At 36.4% G+C, this 22,281-nt stretch overlaps 1 protein-coding gene across 3 annotated transcripts in view; it reads right to left on the reverse strand.

Annotated features, from left to right (window-relative positions):
• Nup358 (Nucleoporin 358kD) overlaps positions 1-22,281 on the reverse strand; it is a 125,638-nt gene that overhangs the window by 70,027 nt on the left and 33,330 nt on the right. For 2 of the 3 annotated variants that reach the window (XM_069820346.1, XM_069820344.1), the window contains exons 12-17: positions 15,949-16,108; positions 15,036-15,193; positions 9,798-9,942; positions 7,097-7,352; positions 5,321-5,577; positions 178-345 (exon numbers count right to left, since the gene is read on the reverse strand). In XM_069820346.1, the coding sequence (XP_069676447.1) occupies positions 178-345; positions 5,321-5,577; positions 7,097-7,352; positions 9,798-9,942; positions 15,036-15,193; positions 15,949-16,108 (1,144 nt within the window). The remainder of the gene's footprint in view (positions 1-177; positions 346-5,320; positions 5,578-7,096; positions 7,353-9,797; positions 9,943-15,035; positions 15,194-15,948; positions 16,109-22,281) is intronic. The other variant, XM_069820345.1, reaches the window with a different exon arrangement.

The raw sequence follows: 22,281 nt of genomic DNA on the forward strand, positions 1-22,281 counted from the left end.
TTATTTGTGCTATTTTTGTAATAGTATGAATGTTATAATACTTCTTGCATAAAATGTTTTATATATAAAAAAAAACATTTATTTCAATGGCCAATATCTCGAAACAGGATTTTGGCGCTTGGTCTCTTATTGCGTAACTCCGTCCAATTTCTTCTCCTACTCTTATAATCTACATACCTTCATTTCTTCCAAAACCAACTTGTTTTCTCTAAGACCATCCACCACAGCCTTGCTCTGCTCCAACAATGTCTTAATCTGCTCCAGTATTGTCTGTATGGCTGTGTCCTTGCTGTGTACAAGATGTCTGATTTGGGCATCAAGACGTTCTGGACTAGGACGTGCTTCCTAAAATACACGTTACATTAAAGATCTTAGATTACTGTTTCTGCTAAGAGTCTTATCAGTATTTAATACCATTAAATTAGATTATCGTTGAAATTCTAATCATGTACCAATGCATTTCTCACAGATAACTAAACTTCGCATAATCTCAAGCATCTTGTCATGCACCTGATCAACCAGACAAGGAAACTTACGAATCATCAGTCTTTATAGTCATTCAAAGAAGGAAAAAATTTCATATTCCAATTAAATTTCTCTCACGTCATGAGTATATGTAACTTTACACACTTGGCTGGATCTGTCTTTCGTATTACTGTACCTTAAGTAGAATGGTTACATCTTTTGTAAAAATTTTCGATCATTTGTTTTGCTTTACTATTTGCAATCACTGTAAAATAAATCTTTGTATGGTTACAACCATCCTTATTTTGTATGTGATCACAGCATTATGTAGGCCCACTGTTTTTGCCTCATACATAGAATTTCAGTGAGCACCTCCACAGTAGAATGCACGTTTTCCTGCTTAAAATGCATAAAAGGAAGTTTCAGAACACTCAGTGGAAAAAAAGCTCTCCCAAATTCCACTATTGTCAACTGTAAGGGTTCTATTGAATGAACCTCAAAGCCAAATTAATTTTTATGATTCTCTTATAAAGAGATTTCTCCTAGAAGAAGATTGGATGATTGTGTCAAAAAAATACAGATACAATAAAATCTGTCGTACCTGGCACCCAAGTAACAATGGCACTTTTGGCTAGGCAAAAAAAAAAAAAAGTCATTCATGCAAAAGAGAAAAGTCAGACGAAAATGTGAGTGGTTTTCATGGACGCACATGCCGCATATTGTGTTTACTCTTTACATTGTTCACACATGAAAACATAGACAAAAAAAAAACTCGTTATGTCCCTGGAGTATATCGGGTAGCATCGGTAAGCTATCACTTGAACCTTGCAAACAATGTGCAGAGACGATATCTTTAAATTTACCAATTGAACTCGCCCTTTTCAAAGGGATGTTGGATGAGTCTAAATAGGAAAGTGTGAAATTCTCTGTTCCTACAACACGCAAAAATTTTATTTGAGTGATAGATAGTATCATGGTTATTACCACTAAGCACTGCTGTTGCACAATGGATTCTGCAGAACGCAAGTGAAATATTCTTATTCTCAAATCATCAAGGTTAATTCATCGTCTTCATATTTGTGACATTGGCTATACTGCTCTTCATGTCACATGACTCACATGACCGTTGTTTAAAATTGCCATAAGGTTACGAAAACTTTTAGTATTTATTACGCTATTATGTATTACTGTATTATTATGAAATGATTAATGTACATTACTATATCCAGTACTAAAAATAAACATTGTACGTATTTCAAAAATTTATTTTTAAATATCTATACGAAAACTACTAAATTTCAACATGGAAAAAAAATGTTTGTGCAGTACAGTGTGTCTTTACATAACCTATAAATGTATTTTCCAATTATCTGGCACTGGCTTTATCCTACAGTTGCCTGATACGAGGAATTCTACTGTAAAAGGTTTACTCCCATTTTAGTATTTCCCGAGTAACAAGTTAGCATTTTTATAATTTGTTTTGTATGTGGATATGTAACATAGTGTTATGACAGTTTCCTTACAGTTGATCCCTCTAATTTCATACAGGCCAATGGTGATTAAATTGCCTCTCATATTCATTCCCTCCGTAATACATGAGGAGCAGTCAGCAAGCAATATCTGCTATTTTTTTTATCTCCTTTAATTTTTCATTTTTGGAAATAAAATTTGGGCGTGATTCTTAAAACCTTTTTACACATTTCCTTGCAGACAATATTTTTCCAGTCAACAGAAGACAGCATACAGTACAGAACAAAATGACTTATCAGCAAGATATCATCAAACTACTAATTGCAGAAAATGAGACTCAATTTGCATCATAAATAATACTGAAAAATGTTTACAGTAATATCACTGTGGATATGAGTATTGTTCGACACAGTAATGTTGCTGGGAAAAGACTAGTTCCTTGTCTGATGGACAGCAAGCTCGCTGGACATCCCCTGCAGTGAAGTTATTTGTGAGAAATGCTGCGTAACAAATAAGTTATACTCCACATTATCTTTCAGACCAGCCTCATGGTGTAGTGGTCAGAGCTTCTGGCTATAGTCCATGAGGCCCCGGGTTCGATTCCCGGTTAGAGCACAGGAATTTTTCCTTAAAAGGGGATTATTTCTGTGTTCGTCCATGGTCTAGAATTTAGGTTAAGTTTAGATTTAAGACCTCTCCTGGCACCACATTATCATAATCATCCTATCACATCATCGGGGTAATGTAACTCCGCCTTCCAGGCACCCCAACCTCAGAAGTGGGTTACAACCAGAGACCTGCAAGAGAGCGATGCTTAACGATATCTGAGATCGGTTTTACCGAATGCACTTCGTGTGTAATCGCTCGAGCTCGGGTTTGGCCTGCGCTCGCTCGAGCTCGCCCGGGGGATCGCTCCCCTGTCGGAACGAGCGCTCGCTTCAACCACTGTACGCGAAGCAGTATGCTACAGTACAACGTAGTTCAGCATTGGTAAAAATCGAATGCATTCATTTGATTATCAAAACCATTCGAAATAATAGAAATATTCACAATATCACTTGATTATTCATTGATTTTGCTTACCACCACAACAAGCCGTATGAAGTTACACAAAATATGTACTCGCATAACAGAATATGTTCCATTTTAAGATAATGATAAGAGCTTCGAGTTCAGAATCATATGACGCAAAAATAGAATGATAAGCTTCGAATGTTCTGTGTGGTTGTAGCGTACTGACTCTTCTAACAGCCCCAGTATCTGACCCTGATCTTTATTAAATTAAACACCTGACCTACATGGTGATAAGAAAAAAGAGCGCTGCTCTCAGGCTATAGGCCTACGTATAGAATGACTAATCAACATACTGCAATGTTATTGAACAATTCATTCATGCATTCGAATGATTTAATCCTACAATGGAATAATCATAGAAATCACTGGATTGTTTTCAACAATTATATATTTTAGTGGAAATTTAATTAATTACACATTTTTCTTTGTTTAGATTGAAACAGCCTGAAATGATTTTCTGTATAAATATATTTCATTCCTACTCAGTTTAACATTTAACTTCAAAAACAAACTGAGACACAAATTTAATCGTGATAATATTGTAAATGCAAATGAAATGTTTGGTTATATTACTATAAAATGTATATAAAACCGAGAAATTACATTTAATACGTGGTAACTAAAAATGTCTATCGAAGTATGAAATGCAAATAATAAATTAGTAGCTATATATTTTGTTTCATCTCAAACGTAATATGAACTTTACTCATTAACTTGGGAATATTTTTATTTTAGTAGGTTATTTTACGACGCTTTATCAACAGCTTAGGTTATTTAGCGTCTGAATGAAATGAAGGTGATAATGCCGGTGAAATGAGTCTGGGGTCCAGCACCGAAAGTTACCCAGCATTTGCTCGTATTGGGTTGAGAGAAAACCCCGGAAAAAGCATTAACCAGGTAACTTGCCCCGACCGGGATTCGAACCCGGGCCACCTGGTTTCACGCTGACCGTTACTCCACAGGTGTGGACAATCCTATGTACTTTAAGGTATTCTTATCGCTTACTTCTCCGAATTTAGTCCAAGCAGAGCTAGTAGGTAACTGCTTTCCCTTTTCTTCCACTACTCTGACTCTGCTGATTTAACTTTATTTTCGGCATATACTTTTGACATCGTGTCTTGTAATCTTTTACCATCAACAGAGACGGTGTCCGAGCCTCTGCTTGAGATCGACGTCGATACTATTGAATCATCTTCAACATTCGTTTTGATGAAACGTACTGATTAGACAAGCCTACAATTCACCTACTGCTTACGCCTTACTGCTACCGGAGGAGCACTTATGAACACCGAGCGCTCGTCGTCAGACCCGATCGCTCGGTGTGTTGCCTTACTTCGTGATTTATCGGAACTATTCGTATATGATCGCTATTCTTTCAGTCAGTGCCTTCCTGGACTGATAACGATATCCCGCGCTCGCTCTCTTGCAGGTCTCTGGTTACAACTAAGCCATGGCCAGGAGAGAAGACCAGAAATGTCGAAAAGACAACCTGGTGGCATTATTATCTTTCAACATATTACACTGATGTAATGAATGACGATAATTGAAAAAGTTGTATATTCAAAGGTCTGTACATAATAGTTGTCTTGAATACTGTATTTACACAACAAAATGTGACTTTGAAAATTTAGATGTATATTATATTAGCAAGCAAACACCCAGACTCGAATAAAATTTAAATTAACACTATTTTATGCTACGAGATACTTGCTAGAAAACTACTTACAGAAACAGCCACTGTAGGTGCATGTTTTCTCGTTTTTTGCTCACTATTCATTAGTAATTTCATGTATATTTTTGAAAACAATCATTATTAATATGAATACACTGCTCTATCTATTTAATAGAATGTGTTGAGTCTAAAAAAGCAGAGAAACAGTACAATGTGGTCTGTGGTAGTGACAGAATCCAAGCCTTGACTTTCATGCTCTACCTATACACTAAACATGATGCTTGCCAATTGCAGGGGACTTGGTCCACGTGTTATGTCTAAATAGTAGGTAAACATTGGCTTTCTCGTATATTGATGTACGGACATCTGGAAGTTCTAGTTCTAATATTGAAAGTGAGGATGATTGCAATGTATAACCAGGGTGACTTTAATAACTTGTCTTGATAATATAATTTTAATCTTCGGTGGTTTTTGGCACAGGTGCATATTATATTCGCCGGTAATTTGGAACAATTACTTTCTGACTGTCCTTCATACAATTTGTAGTAAGTAACAAATAGAGAAACAATAGAATGGATACCTCTTCCTTCAGCTCCTGCTACTACTAGGTATATCTGTTGTTAGCAACAATATACTTACTGTTCTTCGAGGATGATCTGGAGCCATATCTGAATTGTCCAGCTTGTGAACATTGCTCCTGTATGGTGTGGAACTGTACTTCTGCCCCCCAGCACTGCCTCTGTGTCTAGGCGTCAAGTGCATCAAAGAACTGTGCTGAAGATATAAGCTACTGCTGTTTGCAAGTCCCACTAGAGAGTTGTTAAGGTTGTCACCAGCAGAAGGAGGTGATGATACACTGTCATCTGACATACCATCACATTCATTTCTGTTCACTGCTAACAGAAACAAAGTGATTTCAGAGAACATTACCTTCTTGTTACAAAAAAAAAAAAAAAAAAAATAATAATAATAATAAAAAAATACAATAAAATAAATAACCAATACAAAATCTGGGAATGCAGTAATGACAAAAAAGTTCTGGGGAAGGACACTGCAGACAGATTGTAAACATTATTTAGACAAGAATGGTAAGAGGGACACTCCAAAAGTAATGCACAACATTTAATTAAAAATCACGGAACAACTGGATAATACCCATGGCAGACCAATAACGATAGTCGACGCTACTCGCTGGCCACTAGTCACCGAGCCGTATCAAACAAAATATAATCGAAATGGTGGTAGTCAAATTCGCGACTATATTCTTAAATAATTCACTCCATTAATCAAGTTCAAGGTTTTATGTAGTACAGCGGCGGTTTTTTGAATGCATTAAAAGAAAATGAAGATGTAATAAGATCATAAACTAGGTTATCACAAGGAAATTAACAGGAAAAAAGGTGAGTTTCACGGAATACCATTAAAATGACGGGAAGTAAATTTCCGGTTAATGTTCGCCAAAGCGTAAAGTACGTAATTATGACGGCGTTGCTGTTTTATTTCTGGCCTATACAAAAACACCTAGCCTTTTACGAAAAAAAATTTTTTGGACCATGAAATTATTCACCGCTTTCATTATAGGCCTATTATTTTTTATCAATATTACGAATCAAAAACTGTCATATTATATAATTTTAACTACTACATGGACGAATGAAATAAAGCTAACCTAACCTAACCTTCGTAAATGCAAGGTCTGTAACCGGAGCAAGAAGGGATCTCAATCATTTAATCTGCAATGTACACGCAAAACTAATTCAAGTAAGGATCACGCTCCCACTGCATGAGAGGTCCACTCATGCGCTACAGCAAAACTGTTTCTGTCCCGAGCCTCTCATCTAAGGCACTCGTCATAATTTACTCGCAATATTTACGCAAATACACATTGTCGCTAACAGTGGTGCTATCTCTCAATAATGTTCAGAATGAAGGAGGTAGACAGAGAGAGAGAGAGAGAAAAAAGAAATATAGCACAAAACTGTTTTGTCTCGAGACTCTCATCTAAGACACGTAATAAGTCACGTAATCTACTTGCAATATATTTGCGTAAATACACTTTGTAGCTAACACTGGTGCTATCTCTCAGTAATGTTCAGAACGAAGGAGACAGAGAGAGAGAAAAAAAATTTCTCCCGCCAACTACGCCACACACCAACGTCATGTTCTTATGTTGGTGACATTGTGTATTTACTTAAATTTGGTGGTAAACGTAACAGCACGGTTCAAAGTGACCGTGGTAATTCTCCAGTAAAGCGAAAATTACACTTGCAAGATCAGAGCAAACATTATATCATGTGGGATTGAAGTAAACATTACAACAAGCGAGATCAGAACAAAGATTAAAAGTATGGATCAGACTAAGCATGGCACTAAGTCTATACCTTGGCTTAAAGAGTTGTAAGTAATAGGACTTACCATCGCCACCAACTATCATTACATCTGGATCAATCCGACTCAGCTGGCTTTCAATTTCTTCTATATGACTGTTAAGCTCGGCATTGAGGGGGTGTTTTGCATCAACTCCTGGACTACGCAATCTGTCCAGCGTCAGGTAGTAACACTCCCTCGCCTTTGTCAGCAGAATGATATGTTGTGACCGCATTTCACTGGTAATCATCTCTCGGCGCTGATCTTCTAATTCTTCAGCTGCCAGTTTCTTATAGATTGTAGCCTATTGGAAACACATTTTATTTAGTACTATGAAATAAACAGTACAATGTAAATTGACACATGGTCCATGAACCAGAGGAAAAAACAGTGAAAGAATTCACTGAGCATTACACACTATCTGCTGGAGCATAAGATAAGGAGAACTAGGAGCAGGAGAATGACAGTTCAAAAACATGCGCCTTCCTGCTTGCGAAATTTCATGTATGGAGAGATTTAAAGACTAGTATAATATCAATCTGATATCAAATTATCAATCAAAAGTTATTAAATGGGTAGAATGTTTACGTACTGTTGTTTAGTCAACTGCTCGAAGACTAATATGACATCGCACATGAGGCAACTAAGCCAGGAGACAGTGGAGTAGGGTGGCCACTTCCTTTCCCCCCCATTTATGTATTATCTACTACAATTTTAGAAAGTTATTCTTCTTTCCAGCGGTAGATGGTTACCTCATCAACACTGTTTGCTTTTGCACAAATCATGTGACCACCTAAATCGAATTTCTTAAACTTCTGCTACTAACCTGAAGCTTTAAAGTAATGTTATGTTAAGCTGTTCAGCAAATTCCCAATGCTTCCTCTTGTAGTACCTTTATGTCGATGGAAATATCGTTTACATGATGTTGATTGAACCAGGTTACAAGACATTTTCCTAGATTAGCAAAATGTCCCAACTCCAACCATTCTGCACTTTCATAGTTAGTTCCAGCTCTAGATACATTTTTTCTTATTTCCTTTTCACTCTTCATTATTGTTCTAAGTGTGGAATATGAAGTGTCAGACTACAATGCGTAACCTTAGTCTTCTTTTTTTTTGGGGGGGGGGAAGGGAGGGGTAATGATTTCCTGGTTTCTTATTTGTTGATTGATAGGCAAACATGTTTCTTCTCTTGAACACAAAAGCTGACTGAATAGGTATATCTTATGCGAAGTTTTACCATTAGCTGGCAGGAACATTCCATGCAGCACAACATGTTGTAAGGCTATATTATGTCATATGCTGCAGTTGATTATGTTCACCCGCTTGTTGTTTTTCTGTGCGTGTCAAAATTATATTTATAATTATTTTGTATAACCTAGTATAATTAATATAATTCAGCATTTTCTTACCTCATAATTTAATTTAATTTACAATAAATAATAGCGTAAACTTGTATAATACTGAGCAATTCCCCTTAAGAAATGGATGGGGAAATCTACAGTATGCAGAATATGGATATGAGCAAATTGAATGTTCATGAACCTAAACGAGAACTTTGAGAACGAGGTGCACAAACAAAGAAACAAAAACTTTGTCGAAGGTGAATATTGCCTCTTTAATCATTAGTATTGTCGTGAAAAACAGGATATGCAGCCATAGGGAAGAAACTATCGGGCTTCAGTTTCTCTAGTTGCAGAAAGATCAAATGCAATTTTTAATAGAATGATATAATATGATCGCACTAGTATCACGATTATTAGTTTTGTAGGCTAAGGACATGCAGTTTTGAATATGAGGATGATTTTGAAAATTTGAAGTTAAAACATGGTTTTAATAATTAGTCTACATTAAAGGCATTATTCACGAAATGGACTTTTGGAATCAAGGTTCCCCTATCCTCTTATTTTATACATAGACAACATTATTCATAGGACTATATATATATATTTTTTCACTAAGGATTGTCCTGGATAATAAACATCCTAGTTAATCGAGAGTTTACTGTAGGCCTAGTATTGTCCCATTGTAAAATGCAGGCATAAACTTCGGAGACTCCTACAAGTACTGAATATAATCTAAGCTAACATAGCTTGCTGTCAAGGTTGCATATGTAGTAAACAATGGGATGCGTCCATAACGCTGTGATGTCTATTATACGCATAAATACAGTAATTTTTAATGATTTCCTGGTAGTATTACCATTTTCCCATATTTATTGTTTTATCCCCTGTTCCTATAAAAACCGAAGGATCGAGGTTATACTGTAAATACGAAAAACATAGAAGTGAAAACACATAAATAAGGTTCACTGTAGTAATAGTATTTCATTTAACGAAGCTTTCAAGTGCAGAGGTTATTCTGAATACAAACTAAACATGGCAAGAAATGGCAGGGTCTTCTATTTACAGTAAATCTACACCACAGGGCTCCAGTTTTACTTCCCTCAGAGACGAACTTATACTAAAGATTTTATTATTCTTTAAAATTCAGTGCCCTAGTGTGGAAATCATCAACCTCAGATCAAACATCTAGCATGGTCACCACCAGACCAACTCAGACACGATGATAGGTACATACAGTATGCATAACTGGTTCTTCACATACCTCAATGGAAGAAATTGCACAGGATGAAGTCAGAGAACTGTGCAGGTCACTGCAGGAAAATCATATCCTATAAACTGCAATATCCCATCCACTGATGGGGAACAACACTGTTCAAATATTTCCACAGGGATATTTTTATTTACCTGATAGAAAGAAGCATATGGAGACTTCAACTGCTGAAAAGCTTCAATTGCTTTTTCATGTTTATCCTCCTTCATTAATTGGCAGGCCAAGAAGAAGCGACCTTCTTCTATCAAAGCATTAACTTCTGCACTGGATAATTCTTTCCTAGAAACAAGATACCATGAAATATTTTAATATGACATCATGTGTATATAAATAATCTGCATCACATTCAAATGAATGCATGTTAAGAGTAGACAAGGAATTCACACATGAAATTTAAATTTATCTCAAAATAAAAATAGAAGTTTGTAGAGTTTTAAACTTTTCATCTAACTTAATTTCTGCAGATTCTGTCACCTTTTATTTAAATTGTACAAATATATTTGCTAATCATAAATAGTACATGCTCCTATTTATCAACACCACAGTAGTACCATAAAAGTTTCTTTAAGATATATAAATATTTTTGGTTTTTTTTTTATTTTATTTTTCTACAGGTTTAACTGTTTGTTATTCTTTTCGTTTATTCTTCTGAGGAGGAATATTCACCCTACTGACTTGCAATAGAGCTTCAATTATCAGGTTTTCCCGACTTTTGTTCTTTCATATACACATCTATTTCCTGTTCCAACAACACTATTATCTCTAAAACTCAGAATATGATTGCAAAGTATGTGCAGATTATGAACAGCCAACCTTTGTTTGCATTTTCGTAACAATCCAACCTTTTGCCAAATTTAATGCTTCAGTTTTTTTTAACAATCTCCAAAAGCTTTTTTATTTAAGTACGAGCCTACTTCTCAAAAGGTCATAACTGCACGAAAATCTTAGTGTGGAAAAAAAAAAAAAAAGTTGATACCTAATTCTCCTAGAAGAAAAGTAATCTTCAGACTAGTAACTGGACATGAATGTTTGAAAGCACATTTCTTCAGAATTGGAATTTATACATCACTAAATCGTGTTCTCTACAGAGTAGAAAATTGAACTATAAACTTGCAGCACGTACTAAACTGCAAAGCTATCAACATTTCAGAGAAAAACGTTAATAACAACACAGACATTTACTGGCATATTAAAAAACAAATGTAGAAAATCCAATAATTCTGTTTATTTTATATGAACATTAATAAGGTACTGTATTGTGTGTTCATTATACAAATACTAATTTCAGTTAAGATTATATCTTTTTACTTTTGTGTAGCCTATATAGGCAACGACAAATAATGAACCAGACACAAGTATAATATTAATCAGATGACGTCATCAGTATTTAGAAAATAAACAAATACGTTTACTTTTATTGGATTGTAAAAATAAATTCGATTTTCCAACTCTGTATTGAAACTTAAAGGAGCAGTCCGCGATAAAATTAAGTTGGCTTTAATCAAACACGTTTTTCAATCTAAGTAGAATGTAATTTGCCGCATGTCAATGCGAGGTATGGTTCTTGAGTTACTGACTCCGCACAAATACTTATGACGTCACAGCCACTGAACTGGTGTGATTGCGTAGTAGACCGAGAACATCGGCGAGTGCAGCGCAGCGCTTTGTATTAAAATAAATAATCTTCTCTGGCCGTAATAAACGTGAACAGAATTTCGGACTTGGTTATGATTGTGTGAAGTCATGTTTTGCTTTTAATTTAATCATAAAACCAGCACATACCAATGTTGTGGTTTTATGTAGACGTATTTTCTTTTATATGAATGATTTTGAACTACAGTAGACTAAACAGAAGAGACTGTATCGTAATACAGTTTAAAATGCCGTGGTGTCGTGATTTTTCGTATTCAGAGGGAACAAAAACAGAACTTGAAGAAGGGGTATCATTTCATGTATTTCCGAACAGAGAAAAGTTACTGCAAAGATTTAAAACATGGGTGAAGAAAATCAACAGAAAAGGTTTTACACTATCGAAAACTACTGTTGTGTGTTCCAGTCATTTCCGTGAAACTGATTTTGAAGAATCGTCTTTACTAAAAAGACGTTTAATGAAAGACAATAGAATTCCTATGAAAATTAAGAAAACTGCTGTCCCTTTCCTATTTTTGAAAGGAGAATCTCCCCAAGACAGTTCTGATCTACGCGCTCCTCTGCTTATAAATGAAAGAAAGTCGTCGAAGAAGTAATAGCAAGTTGCAGTGATGCACCTATAGCTGAAAATATTACGTGTGTGTAGTTCTCGATGAGGCTGAAAATTCACAGGAACCTAATATAAACAAAGTTGTGCAGTGTGAGACAGGGTGCGAGACACTAAGAAATGTGTGTGGTGAATCAAATGCGGGGGAGCAGAAACTGACTTGGAGACATATTTTCAAATAGAAGAAGAAACTTCAAATTCTAATTCATCAGGTTTCGAGGACGCTGCACATGAAACAGAAAGTAAATAGGGAGTCAAAAAGCGGTTTTTTTTTTTTTTTTTTTTGTATTCTGGTCAGCGTTACTAATTTTGAAAGAGTGATGGAACGGAGAAAAATTCTCTCCGGCGCCGGGATTTGAACCCGGGTTTTCAGGTCTACGTGCTGATGCTTTATCCACTAAGCCACGCCGGATACAATCCCGACGCCGTTTAGAATCGTCTCAGATTAAGCTCCATCTCTTGGGTTCCCTCTAGTGGCCGCCTTCTGCACTACGTCATAGATGTCTATGAACGCAGGACCGAAGTCCATACATGTGTTGAGGTGCACTCAGATGAGTGACTGATTGGCCGGGATCCGACGGTATGGGCGCCGTCTTAAATCACAAAGTGATTTATTACGCATATCATATATATATTTTGATGTGCTGAAGTACATATGATATTTCCATGCAGATATTCTGCGTCATCACATGATGAAAGAGTGATGGAACGGAGAAAAATTCTCTCCGGCGCCGGGATTTGAACCCGGGTTTTCAGCTCTACGTGCTGATGCTTTATCCACTAAGCCACGCCGGATACAATCAAGACGCCGTTTAGAATCATCTCAGATTAAGCTCCATCTCTTGGGTTCCCTCTAGTGGCCGCCCTCTGCACTACGTCATAGATGTCTATGAACGCAGGACCGAAGTCCATACATGTGTTGAGGTGCACTCAGATGAGTGACTGATTGGCCGGGATCCGACGGTATGGGCGCCGTCTTAAATCACAAAGTGATTTATTACGCATATCATATATATATTTTGATGTACCGAAGTACATATGATATTTCCATGCAGATATTCTGCGTCATCACATGATGAAAGAGTGATGGAACGGAGAAGAATTCTCTCCGGCGCCGGGATTTGAACCCGGGTTTTCAGCTCTACGTGCTGATGCTTTATCCACTAAGCCACGCCGGAGAGAATTTCTGTATTAAATCATGTTTGTAATATACAGGAATGGGGAGAAACAGAGACATAATAAAAAATATGCACACATTCACCCATACAATAGTGAGAGAGAATGGGTCGAACCTGGATCCAGCGATTACAATGTTCTGAAAAAAGTTGTATGTAACCCTGCCCTTTTAGAAAGCTCTAAATCAGACTAATCAATTTTGTTACACGAGCAAATTTGAATCATACCATAACGAGAGCTTGCTTTATACTCTTAAGAGAAAACACTTTCCATATGGTGGAATGGTAACAAGAACTAGATTGCGATAATGGACCATAATTACAACGTGAAAAGAGATGTAACTGGCTCCAGACTCCAGTACTCTAAAGCCACTAAACGATGGGTGGAAGACAAAACATACAGCTGGAAGAAAAATGCGTGGAGAGAAGATACTATACAGAAAAATGTCTTGGAAGTAGTTCTGGTTATCAACTGCCGCAATTCAATGATCCACATGTTTTAGAGGTTCCCCCAAACATAGCTTCGTGCCTAAACCGTGTGACTCAACAACTATGACGCAATAAAATAATATAAACCATGTACTAATTTATTGTTGACGTAAGATAAACACGTATTTGCAGTCTATTCATAACGAATATTTCACGTCTCACATACATTCATTCACTCAGTGAAGGCGTTGACTTAGGTTATAATGGATCGACATAATAAACCTTTTCAGTTTGAACCCTTACCAGACCCAAGTTGTTCTAATCACTATGAGTACGAAATTCAAAATGGGTAAGTTATTATTATTATTACAGTATTTGCATGTGATAGGTCCTATGTGTGTTAATAATAACTGACTGTAACGTATGAATATATATTTACTCGTTCTACGCTGTATGTCAAACGGAACTATAACGCAGTCTTATGAAGCGATCAGTGGTTATGACGTCAGAGCTTGTAGGAAGACCTTTAATATTTCGCAAACTAAAAGGCGTAGAGCGATGCGACAAAGGCTGTTAATCCGAGGATTACTTTGGTAAACATCCTATAATATAATCGAAATATGGAATTTTGTCGTGGACTGCTCCTTTAACATACGACATTTCACAGCTATTTATAGACTCAACCGTCATAGTCAACGTCATTGTCGAAACAATCCTGATGGTGAAGCTTGTTTCAATACTTCAGACACATTAAACTCAACATATAGTTAAAAATCTAATTCATTTTCACAAAACTGTTTAAAATAGCAACAAACTGTCAATCTGCCAATTTCAATGACAGAATCATAATGATTGCATCATAAATTAATTACTGCATGCTTTATCAGTAACATATGGCAATTGTCACTTCCTTCGGAATGCAATCCCAGTTGACTCTTGGTAGTAATATTCCTACAATTACTATAGTCCCGTAGTTCTTATTTCCGGCAGCCAATCACGTTGCAGATCGGCTACATTTAAACGTGTGTGTCTTCTCATACGCTGCTAATGATGTTATGCACTTCCTAAGACTCGATAAATACTTAATATAATCGCCCGCCATTTCTGTTCTTTTGTTGGCATTCGCAGAAAGCACAAGAAGACATAATTTTCCGCTCAATTATTTGCTCAATTACAGTGCATTTGATTTATTATTATAGGAGCTACGATATGATAATATTTAACGTTGCAGCAAATAGATTCCTCATCTGGTAGCTCGGCAACAAAAGAACAAAAATGGCGAATGATACTACCTACCTACACTTTATAAACCCTTCATTTCCTAAGGCGTAAGCAAAGAGTGGGAGTCACGTCAGAAATAACAGCAACACGACTATACCTACAGATAATGTACAACTTACTCTCCACATAGTTTCCAAATCCAATTTCTTTAGAATTCATTATTGGTTTGTTTCCTTCCTCTACTTACAGCTGATAACTCAAATTTATATCATAACAGCAATAGAACTTACCCTTGATATTCAAAGAGCCTTGTATGAGGGGCACGTATTGCTTGATTACGCTGGAGTCGCTCCAGCAATGGCAAAGCCGACATCCAATACAATGAGGCTCTAGCTTCTATTGCAGGCAGGTCATTCGAACCTTCTGTTCGGGCAGCCATTGTTGCAGCCTGGACATGGACAAGTAACAGTAGAAAGGAACTAAACAGTGACATGAATCTACGTAAAGATTATTATTTTTTGGTCCTACAGAATACATCTGTTATGGCAACAATATTAGAGGAGAAAAATTCGCGTAGCTCAATGATGAGAGTGCTTGGTACGTAGAACCAAGGACCAGGGTTAGATCCCCGGCGCTGGAGCGAATTTTTCTCCTCTAATATTAATTGTTACCATAACAGATGTATTCTGTAGGACCAAAAAATAATGATTTTTACATAGATTCTTCTAGCAACAGTGCATATTTCTGTACAGATTACTGTGGAATCCCGGTCACCAAGTCACTCAACTGAGTGCGCTCCTTGTATAATGGCAGTCGAATTACTATAAAATGTCAACATACATGCCCAACCTGGAGTCAGGCCACAAAAAAACACTGGAGGAAGGGGGTTCGATCCGGTGCTGTGGATTGAACTTCGGCGTAGCTCAATGGTGAGAGGGCCTGCTACATAGAACCAAGGACCCAGGTTCGATCCCTGGTGCCGGAGCGAATTTTTCTCCTCTAATATTAAGTGACAGGAATGCTTGTAAAGCAGCTGTAGTAGTACACTACCAGCAATAGTAATACACAAACAATTTAAGAGAATTATTCATTCTGATCTAGAATAGTGCAAAAAAAAAGTTACATAGCAGAGAAAAAATTATGAAATGCATTTACAAAGACAAAGTGAACACTGTATACATTTTGAAGCAGTTAAGTACTTACTCTCTGTTCAAACGTTTGTGCTAACTGAATTATAAGTTTCACATCCAGGCCATGGTTTCCAAGAACTCTCACGACTTCAATTCCCCTCTGCAGGTGTAGTCTGAGTTCACCAAGATCTCCTTTTGCTTGATTTGTATAAACACGGTAAGCTGCTGCCCACCTGGGTCAAATACAGGAACAACAATACATGTAACTCTGATAATACTTTTAATCACTTTGATTAAACAATAATATCTGTAGCAAGCAGATGTTCCGTAAATTGTCAATAAATTATTAAAAAATGTTTGTGGAAACTGACTTATGCCACTTTTCCCAAGCACTGCAGATATATGAAACCAACAAATATTTACAGAAATCTCTTACCAGAAATAAGAGATACTTCATCTTTGTCATATATGTTACGTTATTATACTTAAAAAATGGAACAATTTCACGAATCATTCAGTGGGATCATTCAGAATTGAAAACGTGTAACACATAAACTGCTTGTATACCATCACTTAAGATAATATTTACGTTGCTTATACAAAACATTTTAACACAGAAATATTTGTGCACCATTTATAATCTCGTATTTATGTGTTAATGAAGTTCAATTGTACAGTATTAACACAGTATTATAAATAGCAATTTTAATAGCTCCAAGGAGTAGATGGAAGGATAAGAACACAGAGAATGCCATGAACGAGGTCCTGGTAATTCGGAGAACTCAGCAATGAACAGAACAGAGTGGAGGCACTTTGCTGGATCAGTGGAGTCGACATATTCTTTGAAGCCTGAATGAGTTTTAATGGTGCATTAAAGACTAAGAATTTGTTATAGTTTCCTTGTCATGAAGTATGCCTTTAATATTACAGCTTTTGCATTTAAAACATAAAATTATAGATATTCAGGCTTATTTGACAGTTGTGCTTAAGTTTAAGTGATATGGTATTATTCCTGTAGCAGATAAAATTCTTGAAACCGTGGTGGGAATATAATGGTGTAGCAGACGGTTGACTCAAACTCGTTTTCTACTGAGCATGTCGTCACTTGGGAAGCAGCAGCGGCGCGCTAATTCGCACCGCAGTGCTCGAGGAACAAAACAAACAGCTGTTGTGTGTACGTGCACGGTGTTAATTCTTTGTTTATATATATATATATATATATATATATATATATATATGTATATAATATATTATATTTAATGTTATTCTTGTATCAGTAATGCTATTAATGTGACACATGCTATTAGTATGCCTGGATTGCAGTATCTGGTTGTTTTGAGTTACAATCGAAAAACAAAAGAAACTGACGTAAAATATTATAGGTTTCCGAAGAATGAAGACTTGGCAAGACAATGGTTGCATCCCTGTAGAAGAGAGGATGAAGTCAATTTACAGCACGATGAGTTTTCTCTCATGTTACTAAATTTTATTTGCTTCGCAACTCATTTGCAAAATATATTTTCATGTTAAACTTATTGTTTGACTTATTCCATAGATTGCTTTGAGGGAAAAGAAAGGGGGTAAAAATCTTAAGACTTAATGTTGTTTCAGCTCGAATATGTTCACTTCATTTTGAGGAGTCAGAAACTCCTAAATTATGGACCAAAAAGCAGTCGTATTCTGAAAGTAGACGCTGTACCCAGAAAAGCTCTGGCGCAGTCTTGCTTGAAACGAAAATCAACAAATAATCTGAGATTGGACAGATGTGAAAAACCGAAAAGGAGAAAAGAAATTCATGACATCATTGCCAATAGTTCATGTACTCTTCAGGCCACTTCAAAACCAATTCAGACGAACATGTATCAGAGGATAGTGCATTAGACCTAAATAACGAAACGTGAGTAATTACAGCATTATAATAACTATTAACTGGTATGTTCCTGTGTATCATATTGTTAACATTTTTCACATACGAGTCGCTCCGCAGAAGGGAATAATTTTCTCATAGTTCTTCAAAACTTTCTAAGCTAAAAGGACTTAATTACATGTCTCATAAAATGTTAAAGCTTTAGTATCTTTTAACAACTTCCAGACAGAAAAGGCTTCATTAAATGGAAGGATTGAGTTGTCTCGAATGTCAATAGCGAAGCAAAAAAGGCGTCAATCAATGGGCATAAACTAATTATTTTCTCGCTTAACCCTAGCATTATCACGGTTGGGAAAAATTTGCCCACCCTTTTTATTTTCTAATTTTTTTTTTTGAATTAATGAAATCTGACAGCTTTCACCTTTACTCTATTTGTCTCTAACATGATAAGTATGCACACATGTGTACTGTTTTAGATTTAAAATATAGCAGACTAATAATTTGAAGTATTTGTTAGTGGACAGATTTTACCCACCCTTGGCATTTCATATGACTTACACTTTTATAAACATTTTCTAGTTTGAATTATGTGATTTTTGTCCATTGTTGTAACTGTTTGTAATGCCGTTAAAGTCGTTTACTGTTTCAATTCTCCACTTTACCATTTACTTGCAGTGTAGAAACTTGAGTTGGTAAATTTGTTCTTTCTTTATTGGTGTTTATTCAAATCTAGTTGTATTCAGGGATACAGAACATAGACATGAGTTGTTTTGTGGATAATAGCAGTCTTAATATTTTGGGTGAAAGTGATATAATAATAATAATAATAATAATAATAATAATAATAATAATAATAATAATAATAATAGGTAATAATAATAATGTTTTATTTTTGCTGGCAGAGTTAAGGCCATAAGGCCTTCTCTTCCACTCAACCAGCCTTAATCAATACAATACACATTTAAATTACAAATATTTACACTACATTTAAAAATCTTCTCCAGCAATATTCTTCAGTTTTAACGACTAGTAGACTTATAGTGCTATTGGAAATTGATTTACCGGCGGGGTTGAAGAAAGAAAGTGGTAGTGAGGAAGATAATACAGAAGTGGTTGGTGAGGGTGAATCAAGGTCTATTTCAAGTACTAGCTGCTAACAGGGAAGCCGTTCATATTACGAAAATTAATGTCAGATGTGGAAATTGTGGACTTAATTTGTGTAAAAAATATTCAGATATTAAAATTGTGTGCAGGAGCATTTTACTAAAAGAAATATGCAGAATCACTGGAATGAAAAACTGATATGTGTTTTTTTAAGTAATGTAAAACTGTTGACGATGAAACTTTATTGAACGTATTTGAGGAGCTCGGAATCAAAACGCGTTAAGTCCACATTTTATCGAGAATGCGTTTTTTTTTTTCGAATTTGCCTTCTTTTAGGGACACTTCATCATGCTACACTTGACATTTGTTGCAATTCACATTTTTCAGCCTCTTTAAAGCCAGCCTGAAATCGAAGGTCTGATTCAAAACGTATTCTGTCCATCACCCTGAATGGATCAAACCGAGTTGAGTCCATGAACTTAAGATATCTTCTAACGAAAGCAGTACACCAGAATAAACGTAATTAATTCGATACCTGCCTTTAACAAATGTTCATTATTGACTCTTTTCTAAAGTTTGCTTGTTGCTACCTTTAAGTTCATGCAGTAAGATTTAAAAGGACGGGTTTATTGCTTGGAATCTCTATTTAAATCTCCACGCGCAGACAGTGAATTGGTGGTGTGCGGTAAGTGGCATTTAAAGGCAGGTGGAGGTCGTTTGCAATAAACATGGGTCTTTTACTACAAATTGTGATATTATACTCATAATTTGGTAACAGTTTGAACAGTATGTTAAGTTTCGAAAAACTCCAGTACAACACATTGTTTGCACTCCCACGTTGTTTCGCTTCTTTCTTGTGAGATTTACAAACTTTGCAGGTTCTCCCTGACTTCTTTTTCTGTGGGTGGTAGGTACATGACGGGGGGGGGGATAAGCCCAACAGCTTGTTTGTAATATTGTCGTCGTAACTCCAGCATCCCCTCCCCTTTCACTAACACTTCAGTTAGACAAGGTTAGCCCTTTATAAAATGCCTGCTTCCAGGTCAAGTGTCCACACCTGTGGAGTAACGGTCAGCACGTCTGGCTGCGAAACCAGGTGGCCCGGGTTCGAATCCCGGTTGGGGCAAGTTCCTGGTTGAGGTTTTTTCCGGGGTTTTCCCTCAACCCAATAGGAGCAAATGCTGGGTAACTTTCGGTGCTGGACCCCGGACTCATTTCACCGGCATTATCACCTTCATATCATTGAGACGCTAAATAACCTAGATGTTGATACAGCGTCGTAAAATAACCCAATAAAATAAATCCAGGTCAAGTCGAAGATTTGTACAGATCCTTTCCTTCCTGGGTTTGTTCCCTTCACAGTCTTACATGCAATTACGCAGACATTGAAAAGCTCAAAAGTACCATAAACGTTATATTGAAGAAACATTTCTGTAGTTTTTTTAACGTATTTTCCCATAATGGAGAAGGGATATAAGACTTCATTCTGACGCTGACCTGACAGTCAACCCACAACATAACGTTATTGTACTCTATTACGCCCTTCAGTTTCACCACTGTTTATTCCCCTTCATTGTTACCCTTTTTCTTTTGTTGACCATGTGAATGTTGTGCTTCGTAGACAGACCTTTTCTGTCATGTCACTTTACTGCCAATAACTCTTACAAGACCTCGATTCTGACTCCCTTTCTTAAACTTTGTTCATTCTACTTGGAATGCAGGGCAGAACTTCAATGCACTTTTATTCAAACAGAATTCTGGAAAAAATTTCGCGTATATTTAGAGGAAAATAACTCCTCTTCTTCATGATAGATCGTTTTACAACATACAACAACCCTCTAAATAGACAGCTTGAAAAAACTGCATTTGACATCTTGAATGAAAACTGTCAATAAAAGTAGCAGGGTCACAAAGACGTCATGTCTAGACGGCTATGCTTTGGGAGAGCATCACGTTCCTGACAAGACGTTAGTAGGGAAAGGATTAGTTAATACAGCTTCTTGGTATTTATAATCAATTAACCTGCCCCTCTTCCAAAACCTTACGGAGCTGAGCTAAGCTAAGCTAGCAAGCTGCGAGAGAGTCTGCAATGCTTCCCGCGTGACGTCATCACGTAGTAGGAGAACGGGCGAGGCTGCGCACTGCTTCACCATTATATTCCCACCACGCTTGAAACTATAACTTCTATGAATCATATGAATTTTATTTTCCTGTAATTGCCATTTCATAATGTTAATACCTTTGTTTCCTTTAAGGTAGGAGTTGAAGGAACACCATCTATAACATACATTGTCCACTAAAATGATGTCTGGATTGTTGTCTATTCTGTTCTTACTTCTTTATCCCAAAAGAGTACAATATTGCTGTGCTTGTATGATAACGCTTATATTTATTCATTTAAATACTTTCTAATATTGTTATGCAAGTAAGTGTAATTATTAAGTGCAAGACTCTAATATCCAGCAATGATGAGATGAATTGAGTTTGCCTAACTTAGCAGGAACACAAGCCATCAACATTTTAATTACGGTCTCTCCTGTTATGAGTACGATACGAGATTTTTCTTTTTCTTTATGCATATGCATTTTCAACAGTAATCTCACTAGAGGTTTTGATTTATCTAGAGAAAATTAAAATTCGAGTGGGATTTAATCGACTATTACACGATTAGAAGAAAGTATATAAAGATTAGAAGTAACGAAGTACTACGGGTTACATCAGCTTCTTGTCTATGCGGATGACGTGAATATGTTAGGAGAAAATCCACAAACGATTAGGGAAAACACGGAAATTTTACTTGAAGCAAGTAAAGCGATCGGTTTGGAAGTAAATCCCGAAAAGACGAAGTATATGATTATGTCTCGTGACCAGAATATTATACGAAGTGGAAATATAAAAATTGGAGATTTATCCTTCGAATGGGTGGAAAAATTCAAATATCTTGGAGCAACAGTAATAAATATAAATGACACTCGGGAGGAAATCAAACACAGAATAAATATGGGAAATGCGTGTTATTATTCGGTTGAGAAGCTTTTATCATCTAGTCTGCTGTCAAAAAATCTGAAAGTTAGAATTTATAAAACAGTTATATTACCGGTTGTTCTGTATGGTTGTGAAACTTGGACTCTCACTCTGAGAATGGAACATAGGTTAAGGGTGTTTGAGAATAAGGCGTTTAGGAAAATATTTGGGGCTAAGAGGGATGAAGTTACAGGAGAATGGAGAAAGTTACACAACGCAGAACTGCACGCATTATATTCTTTACCTGACATAATTAGGAACATTAAATCCAGACGTTTGCGATAGGCAGGGCATGTAGCACGTATGGGCGAATCCAGGAATGCATATAGTGTGTTAGTCGGGAGACCGGAGGGAAAAAGACCTTTGGGGAGGCCGAGACGTAGATGGGAGGATAATATTAAAATGGATTTG

Source organism: Periplaneta americana, chromosome 3 (genome assembly GCF_040183065.1).
Source record: "Periplaneta americana isolate PAMFEO1 chromosome 3, P.americana_PAMFEO1_priV1, whole genome shotgun sequence".
Taxonomy (NCBI): Eukaryota; Metazoa; Arthropoda; class Insecta; order Blattodea; family Blattidae; genus Periplaneta; species Periplaneta americana.